Genomic DNA, 20,322 nt, shown 5'->3' with positions numbered 1-20,322 from the left:
CTTGGGGTCCCTTCCAACTCTATGATTCTATGATATATGGATTATAAGTGTGGGTTGGCTGCCTTTGCTAGGCAGTCTTCCTACCAGTAACGAGGAGACTGACCCACTCTCTCCTGCGAATAGAGTGCAGACGTTCGTATCTCCTTCCAGGTCGTGTGAACGAATTCTGAAACGAAGTGTGGCAGGTAGAGGTGCGAGCGCGGGGGGCTGCCTGCGAGAGCCAGCCCACCATTGCGCCTCTGCAGAAAGTGCGACACAGTCAGGAAGTCTTTTGGAAATCAGAGCCTCTGCAGCAGCCAAAAAACAGAAGGCGAGAGAGAGAAAGAGGCAGCTCGCGCGCCCTCCCGGGTCCAGATTCCAAAGAGGCGCTCGCCTGGGATTGGCTGGGTCGCTCGCTCTCCAGGGCGGGGATTTGCTAATCTCAGGCGGCGGAGTGTGTGTAACACGGTCGTGGCCCGAGAGGTCCCTTGGAACTGCCGCCAGGAAACCTAACTCTCTGCGCTCTCTAGGTGTGCGCTCGTGTCCGTTTTGCGCGCACCTTTCCCTGGCCGCGCTGCGCTCTGGAGCAGCCGGATCCGCTCGGGAGAGAGAGCAGCGACGCGCTTTCTCTCTCTCTCTCTCTCTCTCTCTCCCCCCCCCCCCAAATTCCTAAATCCGCCGATTGAGATCCCCCTGGTGGATTTAGTAGGGAGGAGATCGGCTCCGGTGCGAGCAGGAGCCATGTGGCACGGCCGGGGTTCCTCGCGAAGGCTTTGAGACAAAAGGCTCCTCGTGGCGCGCGTCTGGATGCGTGTGCTGGTGGCCCCTGGGCCGGAGGGCAGCGCCGGGAGGTCGAGGGATGGCAGCGCGGGGAGGAAGGGCGTGACGCCGAGCCGCAGCTCCGCCGCCCCGCCGGGAACGGCCATCGGCCCCGTGGCGGCACGTGGTAGCCCGCTGAAGCGGCCTCTCTCCCGGCCGGGCGCCCTCGAGTTGCCGCAGCGATGGAGAACTTCTTCCCCGAGGTGAGCGCACGGCTCCTGCGGGGCTGATCCTGTTGCGCGCGTTCCTACGCGGGAAGCGAGCTTCGCCGCCAGGGATGACTTCCTAGCAAAGGCTGTGATCCCCTCCGCGCTTACCTGGGGGTGGGGGGTGGAGTTGCGATTTACGTCCGAGGAAACCCAACTGTAAATGTGTAATTCGGTTCTTCTGCGGGATTTGGAGAGGTGAAGGAAACGGCACGTTGTCGGGGGGACGGGAGAAAGAGCGGCTTTGGCGGCTTGTTGTTGCTAATCCCGAATTTAAAAAAAATTCAGGTGTGCGAAACGAGTGAAGCGCTTGGGACGGAAGGACGCTTAACTTCCGCCTTGAAAATAACAGGAATAATAAAGCACCTTGTTGTGGATCCATAGAAAGCGATCGCCCGATAACAAATGTAGTTTAATGGCGAATTTTGGATATAATAGAGATGTAAAAGATTTGGATTAAGATGCAGGAGGAAATGATTAATAATAGGACCCACAAAAGGGAGGAGGGGAAGTCCGGGAGATTCTTTGGAATCTTGTTTTTATGATGGATATGTGATTGTAAAACGTTAATTTGAAAAACCAAATAAATAAATGTATTAAAAAAGAGAAAGTGATCGCCTGGGTTGCACCCGGCATTAACCCCGCCGAGTTCAAAGGGGTTTACTTTCAAGTAAGAACGCAGAGGATTCCAGCCTTAGAAATATTTTAATCCTTGTGTTGGAGCGTTACCTCTAGGTGAGAAAGTGTTTCATTTTTCCGAGTGCGCCCCAAAGAGGCAAAGTTGGAAGAATTGCTTCCTTGAACCTTCTCTCCCCCGCAAAAACACCTCCATAGGTGAATCCTATGGATGCAATGCGCAAACGACAAAAAAACTGTGGCGAAGGGATCTTTGCCGCTGTTAGGATGTTTGATTGCAGAGCGAGGAGTGAGTGGTCGTTTCCCTTTTAAACCAGGATGCAATCCTGGAGCGGAGGTGAGCTGCTTCCTTTTGTGCGCTTTTTCGCCTTGCGCTCGCTCCCCCTCTCTCGCCATTGTGCATTTAGGTCAGTAAACCGAGTGGGCATTTTTTTTATTTTTTGGCTTGGCCCACGGAGCGCATCTGCGAGCTAAGCAGGGCAGAAAGTCCGCTGCAAGTTTGTTTTGCAACAAGGGCATGTGGTTCTTGTAGAGAGAGATCTGGAATTTCCTTTTGGAGAAACTCGGCCAGGGCTTCCAGGGAGAGGGGATTGAGACAGGCCACTCACTGCAGGGGTTTCAGAAGGGCTGCCATGGCAGCACAGCCGTAGGGGAGAGATGGAGGGTTTATTTCATTTTGGTCCATTTCCTCTTTTGTCTTCTGTCCACTTCCTAATGTTGTCCAGATGTCGCCCCCTTTTCTCTTGCAGCTTAAAAGTAATCGCAAACAATGCTGGAAGAATCTGCTAAGATCACATAATGTTCATTGCTGTTCAAATGTTAAGATATTTTCAAAGTGTGTGGTTTGGCATAGGGGGGCTTTGCGGAGCTTCCATTAGAGTAGGGGTCAGCAAACTTTTCCAGCAGGGGGCCGGTCCACTGTCCCTCAGACTTTGTGGGGGGCCAGACTATATTTTGGGTGGGTGGGGGGAATGAATTCCTATGCCCCACAGATAAGCCAGAGATGCATTTTAAATAAAAGCACACATTCTACTCATATGAAAACGCTGATTCCCGGACCGTCCGCGGGCTGGACTTAGAAGGCGATTGGGCTGGATCTGGCCCCCGGGCCTTAGTTTGCCTACCAATGCACTAGAGGCATTGTCTCATGGATATTTTGCCAAGATTGTTTGGGTCATGACAATAAAGTAAAATAACCTTGATTGGAAAAAATGGTTTGGTCAGTCGCTTGCTAAAGGTCCCATTGAAACAAACTTTAGGTGGATTTTCTGTGTAAGAGAGCTCTTTCAGTACTTGGTTTTCATATGAGCTATGGCAAAGATTTCTTCTTGCTTAACTCTTCCATTAAAATCAACGTTTACCTTTGCCCGGATTGTTCCTTGACGTCAACTTTCCCATAAAATAGCATGGTGTTTAAAGTAAAGTTTAGTGTCCTGTTTGTGTCTACACCTGATGTCTGTATTTGGGAATATAGTAGAACTCTTAGCAGAGTGATCTTGTGAAAGTGGTTATAGTTGTGATTGCAAATTTGCCTAATTTCTAAAACAAACAAAGTCACCAACCCTAAGGTGAGGGGCTGCAGTATGATCATTGCTCTATAACTATATGTGGAAAGTTAAGAGTCAGTTTGCCTGAATACAGGTGAGTCTGTAGCTTCTTGTTTTTAGTTGTCTGGTTGAGCCTTGCAGACAGGATAGCCTTGAGCAATACCTCAATACCTTTGCAGGCACTGAAGTGTTGTTCAGTGTAGCATGTGACATTTTTGCATATTTCAAGCTTCCTTTTCACTTTTGTGGTTTTCGATGAGTGAGACCAAGGGCGACTACAATCATATTGCAAGTGGGATTTCGACCTGTGTGTGATCAAGATGGGGAAAGAAAGTAAATTAATTTATTATCAGAAAAGGCACACATTTCTCTGATGACCTTTGTTACCCTTGGAATTAAAATCTTTCTTTGCAAATACATAAACGTAGAGGAGGTTCTCCCCCTTCCACCAAAAGAGAGACTGTGAACAGGTATGTGCTAGACATTAAGGGGTTAAGATTGAGTGTGCAGGGGGTGGGGTTAAGTATTTTAAAAAATATAAAGGACTGCCAACAAAAAGAGGAAGGAAGGCAGCCAAAATTTGAAGAAAAGGAAGAAAAGTAACTTTGAATTATTTCTTATAAATATTATTATTTACCTGCCATGCACCCTAAGGTCCCAGAGTAGATATAAATGTAAACATTAAAGTGAATTTGTTAATATTAAGAGATGTTTTGAAATTTAAGGTGTTCATGGAATCCCTTTTGGAGCTTTTTAGAAGGAGTTGGAAAGGCACCAAGAGGAGGTTTGGAAAGAGTTTGATATTGGATAATCATGTCTTTAGACAGGTGTTGATGCAGCACATCTGTTCAACAGTGGGTCTTTTGGAAGCGATTGTTTTCCATTTTCTATTTTAAAACATTTTAATGCGACACATTAATTTACAAAAACCCTGAGCAATTTAGAGTAGGCCATAAAATAAATAAATACATTAATCTTCAGCCAGGAATATATGTTTCATGATGAGCCATGCTCTTTTGTTTGCCTAAATCTTGAACTGAATTGCATATTCAGAAATATCATGTTTTAAAGCCTGCTGGGGATTTATCTGACTTCAGATTGCAAGATAAAGGTATCTTTAAAAGTTTGCCTTCACTTAAAACTCTGTGGAAAGTTAGCAAATCAAGGAAAAGGCTAGACTAGAACCCGTTCCCATGAGATGCTAGCTTTCCATGTACAAAGAGGCTCATCCAAACATATGACAGACTGGAGTCTTGCACCTTACGATATTTCTGAAAATGTAATTTGGTCGTGGAAATATGAAGGTGCGTTCCTGTGGTTGTACGTGCCTTCCTTGTTCACCTTTCAGTTGTTCTGGAAAAGCTGAAATTTTATGTTGAATTTCCTGACCCTGAAAATATTTGAGCAAGCAGTTCTGTGTGAGTAACTGGGCTGGTATAAAGATAAGGAAGGCTGTGTTCGTGTGACATTGGATTTGTCACATGGTGGCCTGGGGAGGTCCCTTGTGAGTCGTGTCACCGACTGAATGTATGTATAACCTTGAATGAGTCACAAGGTGTTTTGTTTTTTAAAAGCGTGGTACCTCCCCCCCAAAATTATATCCCCTCCCCATACTGGGCAGGCTGCATGGTGTCCGAAAAGCTGGGATAGCAAACCTTTTTCAACCTGAGAGTCACACTTTTCTGGGGCCCACATGGCAGGAATAAGTTGGGCCAGGAAGAAAATGTGAGTGGAGCAATAGGCATGATCCTCACCTTTCTAATGTATGTCATGTTCGAGCCATGCAAAAGCCAGAGGCCTCTATATATGCGCACAAACGTGCACATCTCTTTGAGCAGGTGAGCAAGGGGGCATTATCACAGTACAAAGACATACTTATTTATGGAATTTATTGGAGTGGTTTTAATACATTTCATATACAGTGGTACCTCTGGAGGCGAACGGGATACGTTCCGGAGTCCCGTTTGCATTCAGAAGCGAATGCAGTCTGCATGTGCGCGGGTCACAATTCGCCGCTTCTGCACATTTCGTGATGTCATTTTGACCATCTGCGCATGCGCGAGCGGCGAAACCTGGAAGTAACGGGTCGCCGCAGCGCACAACCCGGAAATACTTATCCCAAAGCTACTTCAACCTGAGGTATGACTGTATGTATATAACTTTAATTTTGTCAGTGTTTAATTGTTTTTTTAAAAAAATGATTGGTTGTTTTGAGCTTTGGGCAGTTCTGATTGTAAGCCACCTTGAGTCCCATCAGGGAAAAAGTTGGGACGCGAATTATTATTTATTATTATTATTTATTGAGTGTATATAGCGCCTTATACCCCAGGGTCTCAGGGTGGTTCACAGAAAAAAATCAAGATGTAAAACCACAAAATACCTAATGAAAATTAAAAGAGCAACTCAATACTCACCTCCCACAATTTTTTTTTTTTTAAATTAAGCGTATAGGGTATAAATTGAAGCAGGTTAAAAAGGAACATTTTTGCCTGCTGCCTAAAGGTGTGTAATGAAGGCGCCAAGCGATTTTCCCTGGGCAGAGCATTCCACAGATGGGGAGCCACTGCAGAGAAGGCCCCGTTCTCTGGTTGCCACCCTCTGGACCTCTGAAGGAGGGCCTCAGAAGATGATCTGAGGTTCATATGGTAGGTTTATATGGAAAGAGGCGGTCCTTATATTCTAGCCAGGCAAAAGAACTTGAGGACGTCAAGGGGCAGAGCCAGTGCAGAATGTGGTCTGGTGAGAAGGAATATGGTTTGCTGAGAGTCCTGAGGTCCAGACCTTTGGTTCAATTAAATGCATGTTCAATTAAAAAAATTAAAAGTACATAAATATGGTTTGTGAGGCCTCTGTGTTCTGCAGGTGCATTTTATCTTGAGCTGAAAGAGGTTAAGTAAATACAGCTTTGAATGGAAAACGTTTTAAGGAAATGCAGATGTTTAATCTGCAACAGTCTTAGGAGATAAGAAAGTTACGTCACGATGGCCTTATAAATTGACAAAAATTGCTGCAAGCTGGGGCTTTCGTGCCTCCCCTTTCTTTGTCCCCGGGGCCACATTGCAAAATATTTCAGCTCTACATTCACTGTTAAACCCCCTTTTCTCTCTGGAACCCAATAGCACACAATCTCATGCCATGCATTCTTTTAGTTGTTCCCTTTCTTCCCAACTCCCCTCCCTCCTTTTACGCTAGTACAGTGGTACCTTGGGTTACATACGCTTCAGGTTACATACGCTTCAGGTTACAGACTCCGCTAACCCAGAAATATTACCTCGGGTTAAGAACTTTGCTTCAGGATGAGAACAGAAATCATGCAGCGGTGGCGCAGCGGCAGCAGGGAGACCCCATTAGCTAAAGTGGTGCTTCAGGTTAAGAACAGTTTCAGGTTAAGAACGGACCTCTGGAACGAATTAAGTACTTAACCCGAGGTACCACTGTACTGCCTGAGCTGACAGCATACAGGACTTTCAGTCTCCCGGCAAATTCACATGTTAAGGGAATCGCAAATGCAGGAAACTTGTGCCATGTGGCTGACAGCCTGTAGCGGACTTACAAAAACGATTGCCAGTTCCTTTGCATGCCTTTGAATCCAGTGACAGAAGTCAAGCAATTCAGACATGGAGACTTTAGCATTGTCTAAGAATCACAGAAGGAAGGATCATATAATCCAGCTCCCTGCAACTGCAGGAATATGCAGCTGTCCTATACAGAGACCAAACTTTGCAACTTTGGCATTAGATTAAAAAAAAAGATAAAGGACCCCTGGTCCAGTCAAAGGTGACTATGGGATTGTGGCACTCATCTTGCTTTCAGGCCGAGGGAGCCGGTGTTTGTCCGCAGATAGCTTTCTGGGTCATGTGGCTAGCATGACTAAACCACTTCTGGCCAACGGGACACCGTGACGGAAGCCAGAGCGCACAGAAACGCAGTTTACCTTTCCTGCCGCAGCGGTACCTATTTATCTACTTGCACTGGCATGCTTTCGAATTGCTAGGTTGGCAGGAGCTGGGACAGAGCAACGGGAGCTCTCCCTGCCCCGTGGATTTGAACCGCCGACCTTCTGATCAGCAAGCCCAAGAGGCTCAGTGGTTTAGACCATAGCGCCAACTGCGTCATTATCAGCAGCACACTGTAATCAACTGAGCTATCCATGCTGATGACAGATCTGTGGGGACTTACTTATTTTCCACCAAAAAATAGTTTAACACCCACCCACCTCCAGGTGTCTAAAGATCCAAGGATCTTACATTGTGTGGGCACCTAGTTAAATTCTGAATAAATGGAAGAGGAGGAAGAGGTGCACTGGTGCAAGGCCTCTTGCATTCTTAAATGAGAGACTCTTGCTGAATCATGTTTTCTCTTTGGTTTTTAGTCACAAGAACGACCTTTTTCCTCCTGAAGGAAGGTCTTCGTGTTTATAGTGCTCTTGCCACTCCCATAAGCAAAAGTTGCTGTGTGTCCCAGAACGGTAATTAGTGAAACGACAATTAGGTACTCTGTGGAACTTTGTGAGCCTTTGCCTTGTGCATTTCAAAAATAAATCTAAAAGCTGTCTCAAGGGAGCAGGAGAAATGGTGCTTTTTTTCAAAATGCTATGATAGGAATTATTTACTTTTTATTTATTGAATTTACAAACTGCCCTTCACCTGAGGATCGCAGGGCGGTTTACAGTATAAAAACAGAAAAATACATAATAGCAAACGAAGCGAGATTGGTGCCTTTTAAATGTTCAGAGTGTTTCACATTAAGCTGTACACAGTACACAAACGACAATCCAGCCAAAGATTGCCATTGAATGCAACCCTGTGCATACTTAACTGGAGCTTATGTCCAATTCAACGCAATGGTATTAACATATTGTACCTCTGTGTGTAAGTTGGTGTTGTTAAACACCAGCTTAACCCTCCCACTGTAATCAAGGGATCTCTTTGGCTGGATAAGGAATCAGAGTTCGAAATTAGCCAGGCGCCAGGCACATTTTGCACCTGTCTTTCGACCAGTGGTGATCAAGCTACCGTACCTCTCTCGCCCTGACCTAGTCACTGTGATCCACGCGACGGTCACCTCCAGACTGGATTATTGTAACTCGCTCTATGTGGGGCTGCCCTTGAGACTGACCCAGAAACTCCAGCGGGTGCAGAATGCTGCAGCGAGACTCCTTACAGGGTCCTCACTGCGAGATCACATTCACCCAGTGCTATACCAGCTGCACCAGTGGAGTACAGGATCAGGTTTAAGGTGCTGGTTTTAACCTTTAAAGCCCTATACAGCCTAGGACCCTCGTACCTACGGGACCGCCTCTCCTGGTATGTCCCACAGAGGAACTTACGATCTTCAAACAAAAACATCTTGGAGGTCCCAGGCCACAGAGATGTTAGGCTGGCCTCCACCAGAGCCAGGGCTTTTCGGCTGTGGCTTCGATCTGGTGGAACGCTCTGCCACAAGAGACTAGGGCCCTGCGGGACTTTACATCTTTCTGCAGGGCCTGCAAGACAGAGCTGTTCCACCAAGCCTTTGGCCAGGGCACAGCCTGACTCCCTCCTTTGGCAATCTTCACAGAACTCTAGCCCAATGGTTGCCATCAATTTGATTTGAATTAATTTTATAATTAAATGATTTTAGAAAGTTGTATTATTTTATTGTTGTTAGCCGCCCTGAGCCCGGCTTTGGCTGGGGAGGGCGGGATATAAATAAAAAAATATTTATTTATTTATTAAGTGAAGCTGCCTGGGTGTCAGGATAGCTCCTGACATCTCCACTATCAGGAGGTGCATGCCTGGGATTGGGACTGTTTTCACACACTAATACCTCACCCTGTGGAATTCTATGTTATATTTTATCTGCACAATCGGAATGAATTTCTGGAATGAAAATGCTTTTTGGTGCAGCCTGAATGAGCAGGAACAGTCAAGATTAAGAAAAAAGACGTCAGAATAGGCCAATATAATACCGTGGTACCTCGGGTTACAAACACCTCGGGTTAAGAACTTTACCTCAGGATGAGAACAGGAATCTCATGCCAGTGGCGCGGTGACGGCAGGAGGCCCATTAGCTAAAGTGGTACCTCAGGTTAAGAACGATTTCAGGTTAAGAACGGACCTCCGGAACAAATTAAGTTCGTAACCAGAGGTACCACTGTTATGTGGACTGTCCCTGGATCAAGTGACTTTTCTTAAAGTTCTCGAGAGCTCAAGGTTGTCCTCTGAACTTGCCGAATGTTTAACTGAGAAGCAGTCACAGTTAGTCCATCATTTGAAAAATAAGACTTTGCTAAAAAATGGGAACTAGACATTCTCTTTTGGTGACCGCAAACTTGGTTTAAGGAGCCATTTGGCACCCAAGTAATATACCTGAGTTTCTAACACTGCTTCTTCTTGCTTTTGGGCTTGGCTTGTGAAATACAGTGCTCATTGATCCATACTTGCTTACTAATGAAAGTTACTCACCTGAGGCAAGTGGCTACACTTTTAGAACGTGGCGGTGGCATTTCAGTATAAATGTTAATTTGCGGTTTCTGAGTGTGGCTTTGATGTCAGTTAATATCTTTTAGGCCTTCCAACATGTTGATATTACTTTAAAAGATCAGTGTATGGATATATATATAGCATCTTGCCTTTAATCTTCATCCAAAGTCCCACTGCCAAGTATAAACATTTTTCTTTCCTCAAATCGAGGCAAGGCAGTGAGGTATTGAACTTCAGAGCCGCAACGTTCAGACAGCATGATATAATTGCCCTTGGGTGTAATTTTTCTACCGGCGAAGATCTCCACTTCTCTTGTCCCGTTTCCACTCATTTCAGTGGGGCTTGTGCAGGAGCAATTTCTGGTGGATTGTATTCCTTAAAATCAACACATTGCATATGGATATCCTCTGCTAACATAAGAGGGAGAAAGGATCGTGGTTTGGGGGCAGAAGGCGATGCATACCTACATCCAAAATACAGTGGTACCTCGGGTTAAGAACTTAATTCGTTCTGGAGGTCCGTTCTTAACCTGAAACCGTTCTTAACCTGAGGTACCACTTTAGCTAATGGGGCCTCCCACTGCCGCCGCGCCACCTCTGAGCTATTTCTGTTCTCATCCTGAAGCAAAGTTATTAACCTGAGGTACTATTTCTGGGTTACAGTGGTACCTCAGGTTAAGTACTTAATTCTTTCCGGAGGTCCGTTCTTAACCTGAAACTGTTCTTAACCTAAAGCACCACTTTAGCTAATGGGGCCTTCTGCTGCTGCCGCGCCGCTGGAGCACGATTTCTATTCTCATCCTGAAGCAAAGTTCTTAACCTGAAGCAAAGTTCTTAACCTGAAGCACTATTTCTGGGTTAGTGGAGTCTGTAACCTGAAGCGTATGTAACCTGAAGAGTGTGTAACCTGAGGTAAAACTGTAGTGGAGTCTGTAACCTGAAGCGTCTGTAACCTGAAGTGTCTGTAACACTGTATGTTGCATTTAGCCATACTTTATATTGGTAGCCTTTCCGTTAAAGTCAAGAGAGCTAATGCAGTATGTAAAAGCTATAATACTGTTCTGTTAAGTGGCATACCCTGAGCCAACCCTGTCCCTGCTCTTGAGCGATTGCTAATCCTACTGATTTCTAGTGTCAGTATCCTCCCAGTTGCTTGGGCAGATGACCCCACCACTGCTACTGGCTAGATTTTGAAGAGTGAGTCACTCGCTGACTGTACTGCACCATCATCCTAATGGTTTCTGTGGGGACTTCCCAGCTCAATTCCAAACCTTTACTGAATCACGCTCCTCCCTTCATCCTGCTCTCTTTTCTTCTACAGCGAATGTCTGAGAGTGTTCAGTTCACAGCCGAGTTACTGTTTTGTGGCCCATAAAACGTTTCTTAATTCCTTTCAGTAATTGCAATAGCTGTGGCTTTTTTTACATGAGGGTCTTTGGCAGCCTTTCTAATTTGTTGTTTTGTTTTTTTACTCCGGGGATTTATAACGCCGTTAAAAAGTTGCTTGAGGCATAAAACTCCATTTAGGAATATTTTAGAGGTCTGGTTATTTAAAACCGTGGTTGATTTCAGGGAAGAGGCAAAAGAAAGTTAGCTTTTTCTGCATTTTTCAGTAACGTGGTCTGGAGAAATTAGAGTTTGACTAAAACATGGCCCTGCACCCATTTATGCCTTTGCTTGCTCACTAACACACACGGACATATACACATGCGGAAAACAACAACTGCTGGGATGATTCATGATTCCTACATCCCTATATTTAAGTAGGTTGGGGCATGACTCCTTCAGTGCTTCTGAAATTAGCAGAATACCTGAAGAAGCGTCTCCACCAACATTGTTCAACCTCGACACTGAGGTCCAGCTCCGAGAGCCTTCTGACGGTTCCCTCATTGCGAGAAGTGAGGTTGCAGGGAACCAGGCAGAGGGCCTTCTCGGTGGTGGCACCCGCCCTGTGGAACGCCCTCCCCTCAGATGTCAAGGAGATAAAGATGGTGTCTGGTTGTATGTATGTTGGGGTGTGCTGATTGCGATTTTGTATTACACTTCCTTGTAGAAAACTGCTCCTTCGGAGGATATGAAGTATACACAGCAATGCAGTTTGTGTTAATTTGAGATAGCAAAGTTCTATGTGTGCAGCTGATACCATCTTTTGCCCTCCAGAATCTCCTGCCCTGTCCGGCAATGCATTTAGTGTTTTATTACGGCACAGGATGAAAGCAAGAGGTGAATATTTCATCAATAAATGCCATGTTAACTGGACCATATATTGTATTTCCTTTGCGATATTGCTGCATTTTGTTGGTAAGAGTTATGAAAGCCTATTAGTTTTTTATGAGGCTCTTCAATAATTTAAATTTGAAGAGAGATCTCAATGCAAATCGATGGTTGTATACTCTTAACTTATTGGAAGTGGCGCTGATGTTAGGGTTATTAAAGGTGATGCATTTTTTATGCGCAGACATGAATTAAGGCATGCACTCATATTATTTGATATACCGAAAAGGGAAAAAAACAGTTAAGTCTGTACATACAAGATTATTTGTGTGGAGCTCAGCACTCTGCGGCCTGGCAGCTAGTTGCGGTAGGAAGAGCCGGTTTGTGTAGGTATTCAAACCTATCCAAACATTTGTGCAAGTGGAAGATTTTGAGGTCGATCCTCTGCAGGCCAGTACATGTTTCTATACAGAAAAACTGTCCTTTTGTTTCACTGACACCTCTCACAGATTCCCTGCCGTGTCAATTGCAGTATAAGTAAGCTAGTTGACTGCATTATAAAACCATCTACAACCTTGGTTGCAGTTAAACCCAACCAAGGTTTAGTTTGAAGGAGCAAACATGTGGTCCCCTTGAGACGAGATTGCGGCAACTTTGCTCTTCCTCTAGTCCTGGCTGTTGTGTGGAGCTAAGCCATGGTTCGGCTTCCGTAAACCATAGAGAGAAACCTTGGTTATAACACGTGGTTTGTCTGGAAAGAACCAAAGCACGTTGAACCCAGGTTTGGATAACATGTAAGCTCAGTAGCAGAATGATTAGAAGAGGAACAACATGGCTGTGACCTCGCTGGGAGCCCAAATGTTTGCTCTTAGCAGTTGAACACTTGGGACCCCTCCAGGATGGTTGTGTTCCTCCTTGTGTACAAAGGCGCTGTGGTCTAAACCACTGAGCCTCTTGGGCTTGTCGATCAGAAGGTCGGCGGTTCGAATCCTTGTGATGGAGTGAGCTCCCGTTGCTCTGTCCCAGCTCCTGCCAACCTAGCAGTTTGAAAGCATGCCAGTGCAAGTAGATAGATAGGTACCATTGTGGCGGGAAGGTAAACAGCATTTCTGTGCGCTCTGGTTTCCATCACAGTGTCCCGTTGTGCCAGAAGCGGTTTAGTCATGCTAGCCACATGACCTGGAAAGCTGTCAGTGGACAAAGATCGTCTCCCTCAGTCTGACAGCGAGATGAGCGCCGCAACCCCATAGTCGCCTTTGACTGGACTTAACCGTCCAGGGGTCCTTTGCCTTTACCTTACAAAGACAGGAAGAATTGCCATTCAGAGGAAGCTATTGTCTCCATTCCATGGAGTGGCAGTCTATTTCCTGCCTTCACTCAAAGCAGTCCTCCTTTTAGCTTACTCTGGATCTCTGGTCTACATCAGAAGTGAAGGATCTTTGGACCTCCATAGGTTTGTTGAACTACAATTCCCATCAGCCCTAAGAAGCATGACCAATGTCCAGGGATGATGGGATTTGTAGTTAATCAGCATCTGTAGGGCTAGGGGTTCCCCACACCTGGCCTACACCATTGTTTACTGCCTCCCTCCTGAGTAATTAATGTCATTATGTGTGGAATAAATCCAAAATTATGTAAGCCTAAAACCCTAGCCATGACATGGTTACATGCCAATTGGGCCTTAGCTCTGCAGAGATACCCGGATTATTTGACACCATCTATTAAACAAAATAGTGATTTTTTTCACTTTCAAATTAAGCAAGTATTCAATGAAGCTTCCTCCTTTTTCATTTACTAAACAATTTCTCCTGTGAAATTAATCCAGTAATTGCCTAATTGCCCAGCACGCTGAGTGGCTTTTTTCCCTTTTTGTAATGCCATGCATTGATAGAATAATATTTAAGTTATCCAGGAAAAAGCTGATGTTGCAAGACAAAGGAGTTCAGGCCAGGACAAGGTACAATAGTATGTGCCTAGTTTGTCATACTGGATTGTGGTTTCGTGATGAGTTCCAGACCCGCATAGTCTTTTAATAGTTTTTGGCGATGTGTAACTAAATTTGCTTGTTTTCATTTTGATGCTCAAGAATGCGTTTATCTAAAGGAACATGCAGATGTCATGTTGACAAGCTGCACTCCCTGGGTTATTCTGTGCCTCGCTGGAACAAAGATGAAGTGAAGAAGGAAAACAGGAAGGAAACTCTCTTTTTCCTCCTGTGCAGTTTAAACAAGCAAGAACTAAGTAGCAAAGCTTTTCCTGGACCCTGTTATTTCAAAGGCTGTAGGTGAGGGGGAAAATAAATGTTTGAATCGTCTCCCATGGGGGTAGGGAGCAGTATCCCTGTACAGTGGTACCTCAGGTTACATACACTTCAGGTTACATACGCTTCAGGTTACAGACTCCGCTAACCCAGAAATAGTGCTTCAGGTTAAGAACTTTGCTTCAGGATGAGAACAGAAATCGTGCTCTGGCGGCGCGACAGCAGCAGGAGGCCCCATTAGCTAAAGTGGTGCTTCGGGTTAAGAACAGTTTCAGGTTAAGAACGGACCCGAGGTACCACTGTACACACTTTTTAAAATATCTGAATATTGGCTTGCTGTGAAACCTTTTTCCCCCTTAAATGCTTGCTTTTAACCTACAGAGCTTAATATATATATGTTATGTACTGAAGTTCTCACCCTGGGCCAGCAGCGGGATACTGTAGATAGTTTTCACTCAGGTCCACATATGCAAATAAGGGATTGAAAGTGATGTTCAGTGATTGGATAGTTACAGAAAATGGTTACTGTTGCGTTCTAGTGGAGCTCTATATAAGCAGGCTGGCTGAACCCTTCAGTTCAGTTGTGTTCTGGCCTGTGAATAAACTAGAGCTGTTTGAAGAATCGCTGTGTCGTCTGATATGTTCACCCACAACTTTAACAGTTTTATATATATATATTTAATTTTATATCCTACATTTCCAAGTACTCCCCATCAACAACCCTGCAAGGTAATTAGGCTAAATGATTGTGAGAGATTTGAACCCTGGTCTCCGAGCTCCTGTTTTATGATATTTGAACCCTGTAGAAGGAGCCTTCAAAAATGGAACCGCCTTCCAATTTCAACTGGCAATGGCTCGTCCAGGCAGAGGGCCTTCTCGGTAGTGGCACCTGCCCTGTGGAATGCCCTCGCATCAGATGTCAAGGAAATAAACAACTACCTGACTTTTAGAAGACATCTGAAGGCAGCCCTGTATTGGGAAGTTTTTAATGTTTGATGCATTTATTGTGTTTTTAATATTCTGTTGGGAGCCGCCCAGAGTGGCTGGGGAAACCCAGCCAGATGGGTGGGGTATAAATAATAAATTATTATAATTATTATTATTATTATTATTATTATTGTTGTTGTTGTTGTTGTTGTTGTTGTTGTTGTTGTTGTTTTGTTGTTGTTGTTGTTAACCCAAAAAAAAGCTTTACTGATTGAGTCTGTAGAAATTGACCACATGAATAGACAGCAAGAATTTACTTGTTTCCTTGTGATGAGTCCCCCTCCAGGCAAGATTTTTGAACATTCACTATGTGATATGTTGTATATTTCTCAGCCTTTCTCCACATTGCTGATTGATGCCAGTGTGGGGGCAGGGGAACATATTTCTTATATGTGGAACGTTCCGAAATATTTGACACAGATGGGGGTATCTCCTTTGATGGCATCATGTCTGTTGCAGTTCTGCCCATTTTGAACCTCCCCCCGCTTTTCCACAAAACTGCATTTCGGAACAAACTAAACAAATGGGGTACCAAAAAATGCTTTTCTAAAACTGGGCATCTGTACTGTGCCTAAGAGGAAAATATCCTTGTGGCTTTTATAGCCAACTTCAGAAGCTGGTATTTCCTGTTTTTTCCCCCTTCCCCAAGTGTGCATCAGAAAGAATGTGAAGTAAATGAGCCCTTTGTTTTTAAAAAATATTAGAATCACATTGTGCCATGAGAAATCCTCACCAAAGAATAAACAACTGTTGTCTTTGTGTGTGTTAGATAGTACAGTCCATGAAACTTTTGTGTCTTCCCCCCTCCCAGAAAAAGACCCCTTGCTGTTTCTAATATGTTACGCTTCAAATGACAAATAAACAGGAAAAATTAGTTTTTCCATCAAAGGGGCAGAAGAAAAGGATAACAGCTTTTAATTTCTTTTAAAGTTGTGTGGCAGCTGCTATTTTTTTTTTTAAAAAATAAACACAGCAACTGTCAAAATGGATAGTTTTTATTCAAGAAGTTTGCTGTGCGGATACAGAGCTTTGTCGTGTACAAAGGATTTCTCGACACTAGATTGAAGCACTTGGTTGGCATCCATTTGTCTGGGAAGACAATGGAGTGTGCCTCCGGGGGTGATGTCCAACTACTGGAGAATCGCAGCGCCTGCTGTGGCTGTAGAGACTGGTAACTCATAACTGCGGCAGCCCTGCATTGCTATTGCTGCATTAGCAGTACTGAAATGACCTCTCTGGAGGTCCCAACCAAAGAGGGATGGCAACTTAAGTTGACAGAACCTGCCTAGCACAGGCAGTTTGGAAAATTCAGAGAATATTGGGAAATAATCCATAATGAATTGGGGGGGGGGAGTTTAAAAATACTTTCCCCAAAAAACCCAGAGTCCTTTTTGTGGGGGCTAATTCAGATGGAAAATCCCAGGTGTCAAAAAAGGTTGTTTATGTATGCCACTACTGTGGCCTGTGTTTTGTTAGCTCAAAAATGGAAAACGAGTGAGGTCCCAACTGAAGAAGAATGGCAACTTAAGCTGACGGAATATGCACAGCTTGCGGACCTAACATATAGAATAAGAGAACAAGAATTTAGAGAAGATTGGAAAAGGTTTATTGAATATATGGGAAATAATTGTGTACAGCTGAAAACGCTGGCAACATTAAGATAAATTCAACAGGGTAAATAAGTTTTGATGGATGCGATAATGGAATTCCGATTGGTATAGTTTTTGTAAAATATGCAGGGATTTATGGTATGTAATATGAACCATGGAAAGAGAAGAAGGGAAGTCAGTGATATCTTAAGGATGTAAAAACGAGTACAGCGGATGCTCGGGTTGCGAACATGATACATGTGGGATGCATGTTCGCAACCTGCAGTGTCTGCAACTTGCAGTGGCACGTCTGCGCATGTGCGGGTTGCGATTCGGTGCTTCTGCGCATGAGCTAAACATGATTTAGCGCTCCTGTGCATGTGCGTCCGCCGAAACCCGGAAGTAACCTGTTCCGGTACTTCAGGGTTTCGGCAGTCCGTAACCCAAAAAAACACAACCTGAAGCGTCTGTAACCCGAGGTATGACTGTGCTTTAAATTGTAAAACAGAAATGACGTCTCTGGGGCCCAAGCCTGGGCAATATGTATGGAGGTCTTGGGCTGCCCTGAAAACAAGGACCACTGCCCCCCACTTGGCCTTGATGATGTGGTCCAAAGGAAAGCAGAATGGCACCAACTTGGTTGCAGAAGTTGCGGGAAGGAGGAGTACGAGGCGCCATCCAGCCACCTTAGGGACTCCAGTCTGGACTTGTGCACAGTGGTACCTCGGGTTAAGTACTTAATTCGTTCCGGAGGTCCGTACTTAAGCTGAAACTGTTCTTAACCTGAAGCACCACTTTAGCTAATGGGGCCTCCTGCTGCTGCCGCGCCGCCAGAGCACAATTTCTGTTCTCATCCTGAAGCAAAATTCTTAACCTGAAGCACTATTTCTGGGTTAGCAGAGTCTGTAACCTGAAGCGTATGTAACCCAAGATAACACTGTACAGTTTACTCCTTAGCTTTTTCTTCTTCTTGAGTTGGAGATTCCAAAGTTAATTGTACATTTCTGAGAGAAGACACAGTGTTAAGCCTACAGTTGGTTTTAGGGCAATGGAGGAGTTTTTGCAGACTGACTGAGTTATTATTGTGCAGAAAATCTTGGGTTACTCAGAGCTATGATAAGGGGGAAGTAAACAGGTCCTCCCCTTTTGAAAAAGGAAACCTCAACTTTCTGCTCTGACCTTTAGCACTTTAGGTTTGCCTGGCAATAAACTTCAGCATAAGCTACCAAATTAGAAGATCTACAGAGAAAGTATAACTCTTTTGCAGTCGAAATGTAATAGAAGCAGATGCCTCCCGGAAGAAACTTTGTCTGGCCAAAGTAATTTGGATATTATATAGACATGAGCTCCTCACTGGTATGGTTGGGTGTGGCAAAGGAGGAAATGGAGATTTGAATTTTCCTTTACAGTGTGGTAAAGACTAGAACACAGCCAGTTCCTTTTAAAACAAAATCATGATTTGATTTGAAGGCAGGCTTGTTAAAGTGCTTTTTAGAAGATGTGTAAACCAAACAGAACTCCAGATATGGAAATTCCCCACCAGAGAAGAATGGCAAATCAAGTTGATGGATTAGGCCGAAATGGCTAAAATGACCGGAGGAATCAGAAATCAGGAAGACCAAAATTTTAATAAGGAATGGGGGAGGGGAATTTATAATTTATCTTAAAAACCATGGTAAACGGTTAAAATTGTTAGCAGGATTGGAATAACACTTGTAGTTTAATGGTGAATTTTGGACACGATGGAGAGGTAAAAGATTTGGATTATTATAAAAGATGCAGGAGGAAATGATTAACAGTAGGACCCACAAAAGGGAGGAGGGAAGTCGAGGAGATTCTTTGGAATCTTGTTTCTATGTTGTATGTTGGGTATGTGACTAAAATTTTAATCTGAAAAACCAAATGAATGAATGACAACTGAACTTGACAATTCCGACACCTTCTTTTAAGGGACTTGGCACTTTCCTTGAAGTTTTCTCTCATGGTTCATGCTTCTCAAATGTCTGATACCTGAGACACATTTTCCTCCTCCCCAAAAAACATTTCCATGCCAACTTCACACTTACTCATAAAGGTTTGCCATCAGAGCGTGGCAGAGTAATCATTGCCCATCCTAAGGGGAACATGCCACTTCTGTATATGCCTGAGTCATAACTCCACCTTTGTCTCTCCTCCAGGCATTCCTCCTGACTGAGAAGTAGGTGACTTATGCAAAACTGTGTTGGACAGACATTTCTGGGGGTGGATAATTCTGCAGTGTCTCTGCACTGATTGAGCCCGTCGCACCGTGTGCAGAGATGTGGCAGAACTTGGCTGCATTCTTATACAGTGGTACCTCTGGTTGCGAACGGGATCTGTTCTGGAGGCCCGTTCGCAACATGAAAAGAGTGCAACCCGCAGCAGCGCATCTGCGTGTGTGCGCCTGTGATTCGCCACTTCTGTGCATGCGCATGATGTCATTTTGCACGTCTGCGCATGTGTGAGCGGTGAAACCTGGAAGTAACCCTTTCTGGTACTTCGCCGTGGGACGTAACCTGAAAGAACGTAACATGAAGTGGACGTAACATGAGGGATGACTGTAAACACTTATCTGGGAATAAGTCCCATTGAATTAAGCGGGATTTATTTCTGAGCAGACATGTTTCTGTTGAACTCTCCCATCCCTTCTATTGGCCACTAACTAGATGGGGTGAGGAAGGGAGCGCAACAGAAATATGTCTTGTGAATCAAGAAGAATTGCAGCCAGTCTCCTCTGTACACGAGAACTTTGGCTCACGGGAACCTTTCTTTCTTTACCTAATTTTCTCTTCACGGGCCACCAATGTGCTGTGTGGTACACAGTTTGGTGGGGAAAACCTCTAAAAACGATGCGAAAGTCTTGCAACTCGCATAAGTATGAAAGACTGCACACGCGAAATGGATTTTATATTTATAAGAGATGGCGGAGGTGCTGTCTGTGAGGAAGAAAGCATGGCTTGCTGTAAGAATGGACGGCAACAAGAAATTGTATTAAATTAAATGTGTAATAATTTGGAAAACCCCATAGCCCGCTCCCCCACAAGGTCTGAGGGACAGTGGATGGGCCCCTGCTGAAAAAGTTTGCTGACCTCTGGTTTAGAGGCACGGCTTGTGGAAATGCTCCTTGAGATTTTGTGGGTGACCCCCCCCTACCCACTTGACCCCCCCTTTCTCTTCTTTCCTTGTTAAATACTCTTTCTGTTTCCTGCCTGCTGTCTGCTGCCTTTATATCCCAGCTGTTCCCAATTAATTCACTGGGATAGGCCGGCCTAGGAAACAGACCGCTTCTGCCTCCTGCAAACATGCTTAGACACAGGCCTGAATTTAATGGCGCATTAATCATAAAGTATGAGTGTATTCTTGTCTTGTGGGTGTTCCACTTCTGCAGCGCCCAAATGCAAAGGAGGCAAATTCAAAACGCAGACCATTATTTTTCATTGTTGGTTTGGGACTGTGAAATAGCCGGGATTATTAACAAATACCGGTGGAATAAAATCGTAGCCACGTTTCTTCTTTGGAAACGAAAGCAAGGTTGTTCCTCCTCTTTTTATCATGTGCATAGAAATGAGCTCATGGCTTATTACCTTAAGAGTGTAAGGGCAAA

General features: G+C 44.5%; 1 protein-coding gene across 1 annotated transcript in view; it reads left to right on the top strand.

Moving 5' to 3' along the window:
• Window positions 1-436: 436 nt before the first annotated feature.
• The window catches only part of MYO10 (myosin X), a 202,402-nt gene continuing 182,516 nt past the window's right edge, over window positions 437-20,322 (top strand). Inside the window, exon 1 of the mRNA XM_081206129.1 lies at window positions 437-1,001. Coding sequence (XP_081062255.1) covers window positions 981-1,001 — 21 coding nt within the window. The 5' untranslated portion in view covers window positions 437-980. The remainder of the gene's footprint in view (window positions 1,002-20,322) is intronic.

This window comes from Podarcis bocagei (assembly GCF_964188305.1).
Source record: "Podarcis bocagei genome assembly, chromosome: 8".
NCBI lineage: Eukaryota > Metazoa > Chordata > Lepidosauria > Squamata > Lacertidae > Podarcis > Podarcis bocagei.
This window is presented reverse-complemented; position numbering and strand designations above follow the sequence as displayed.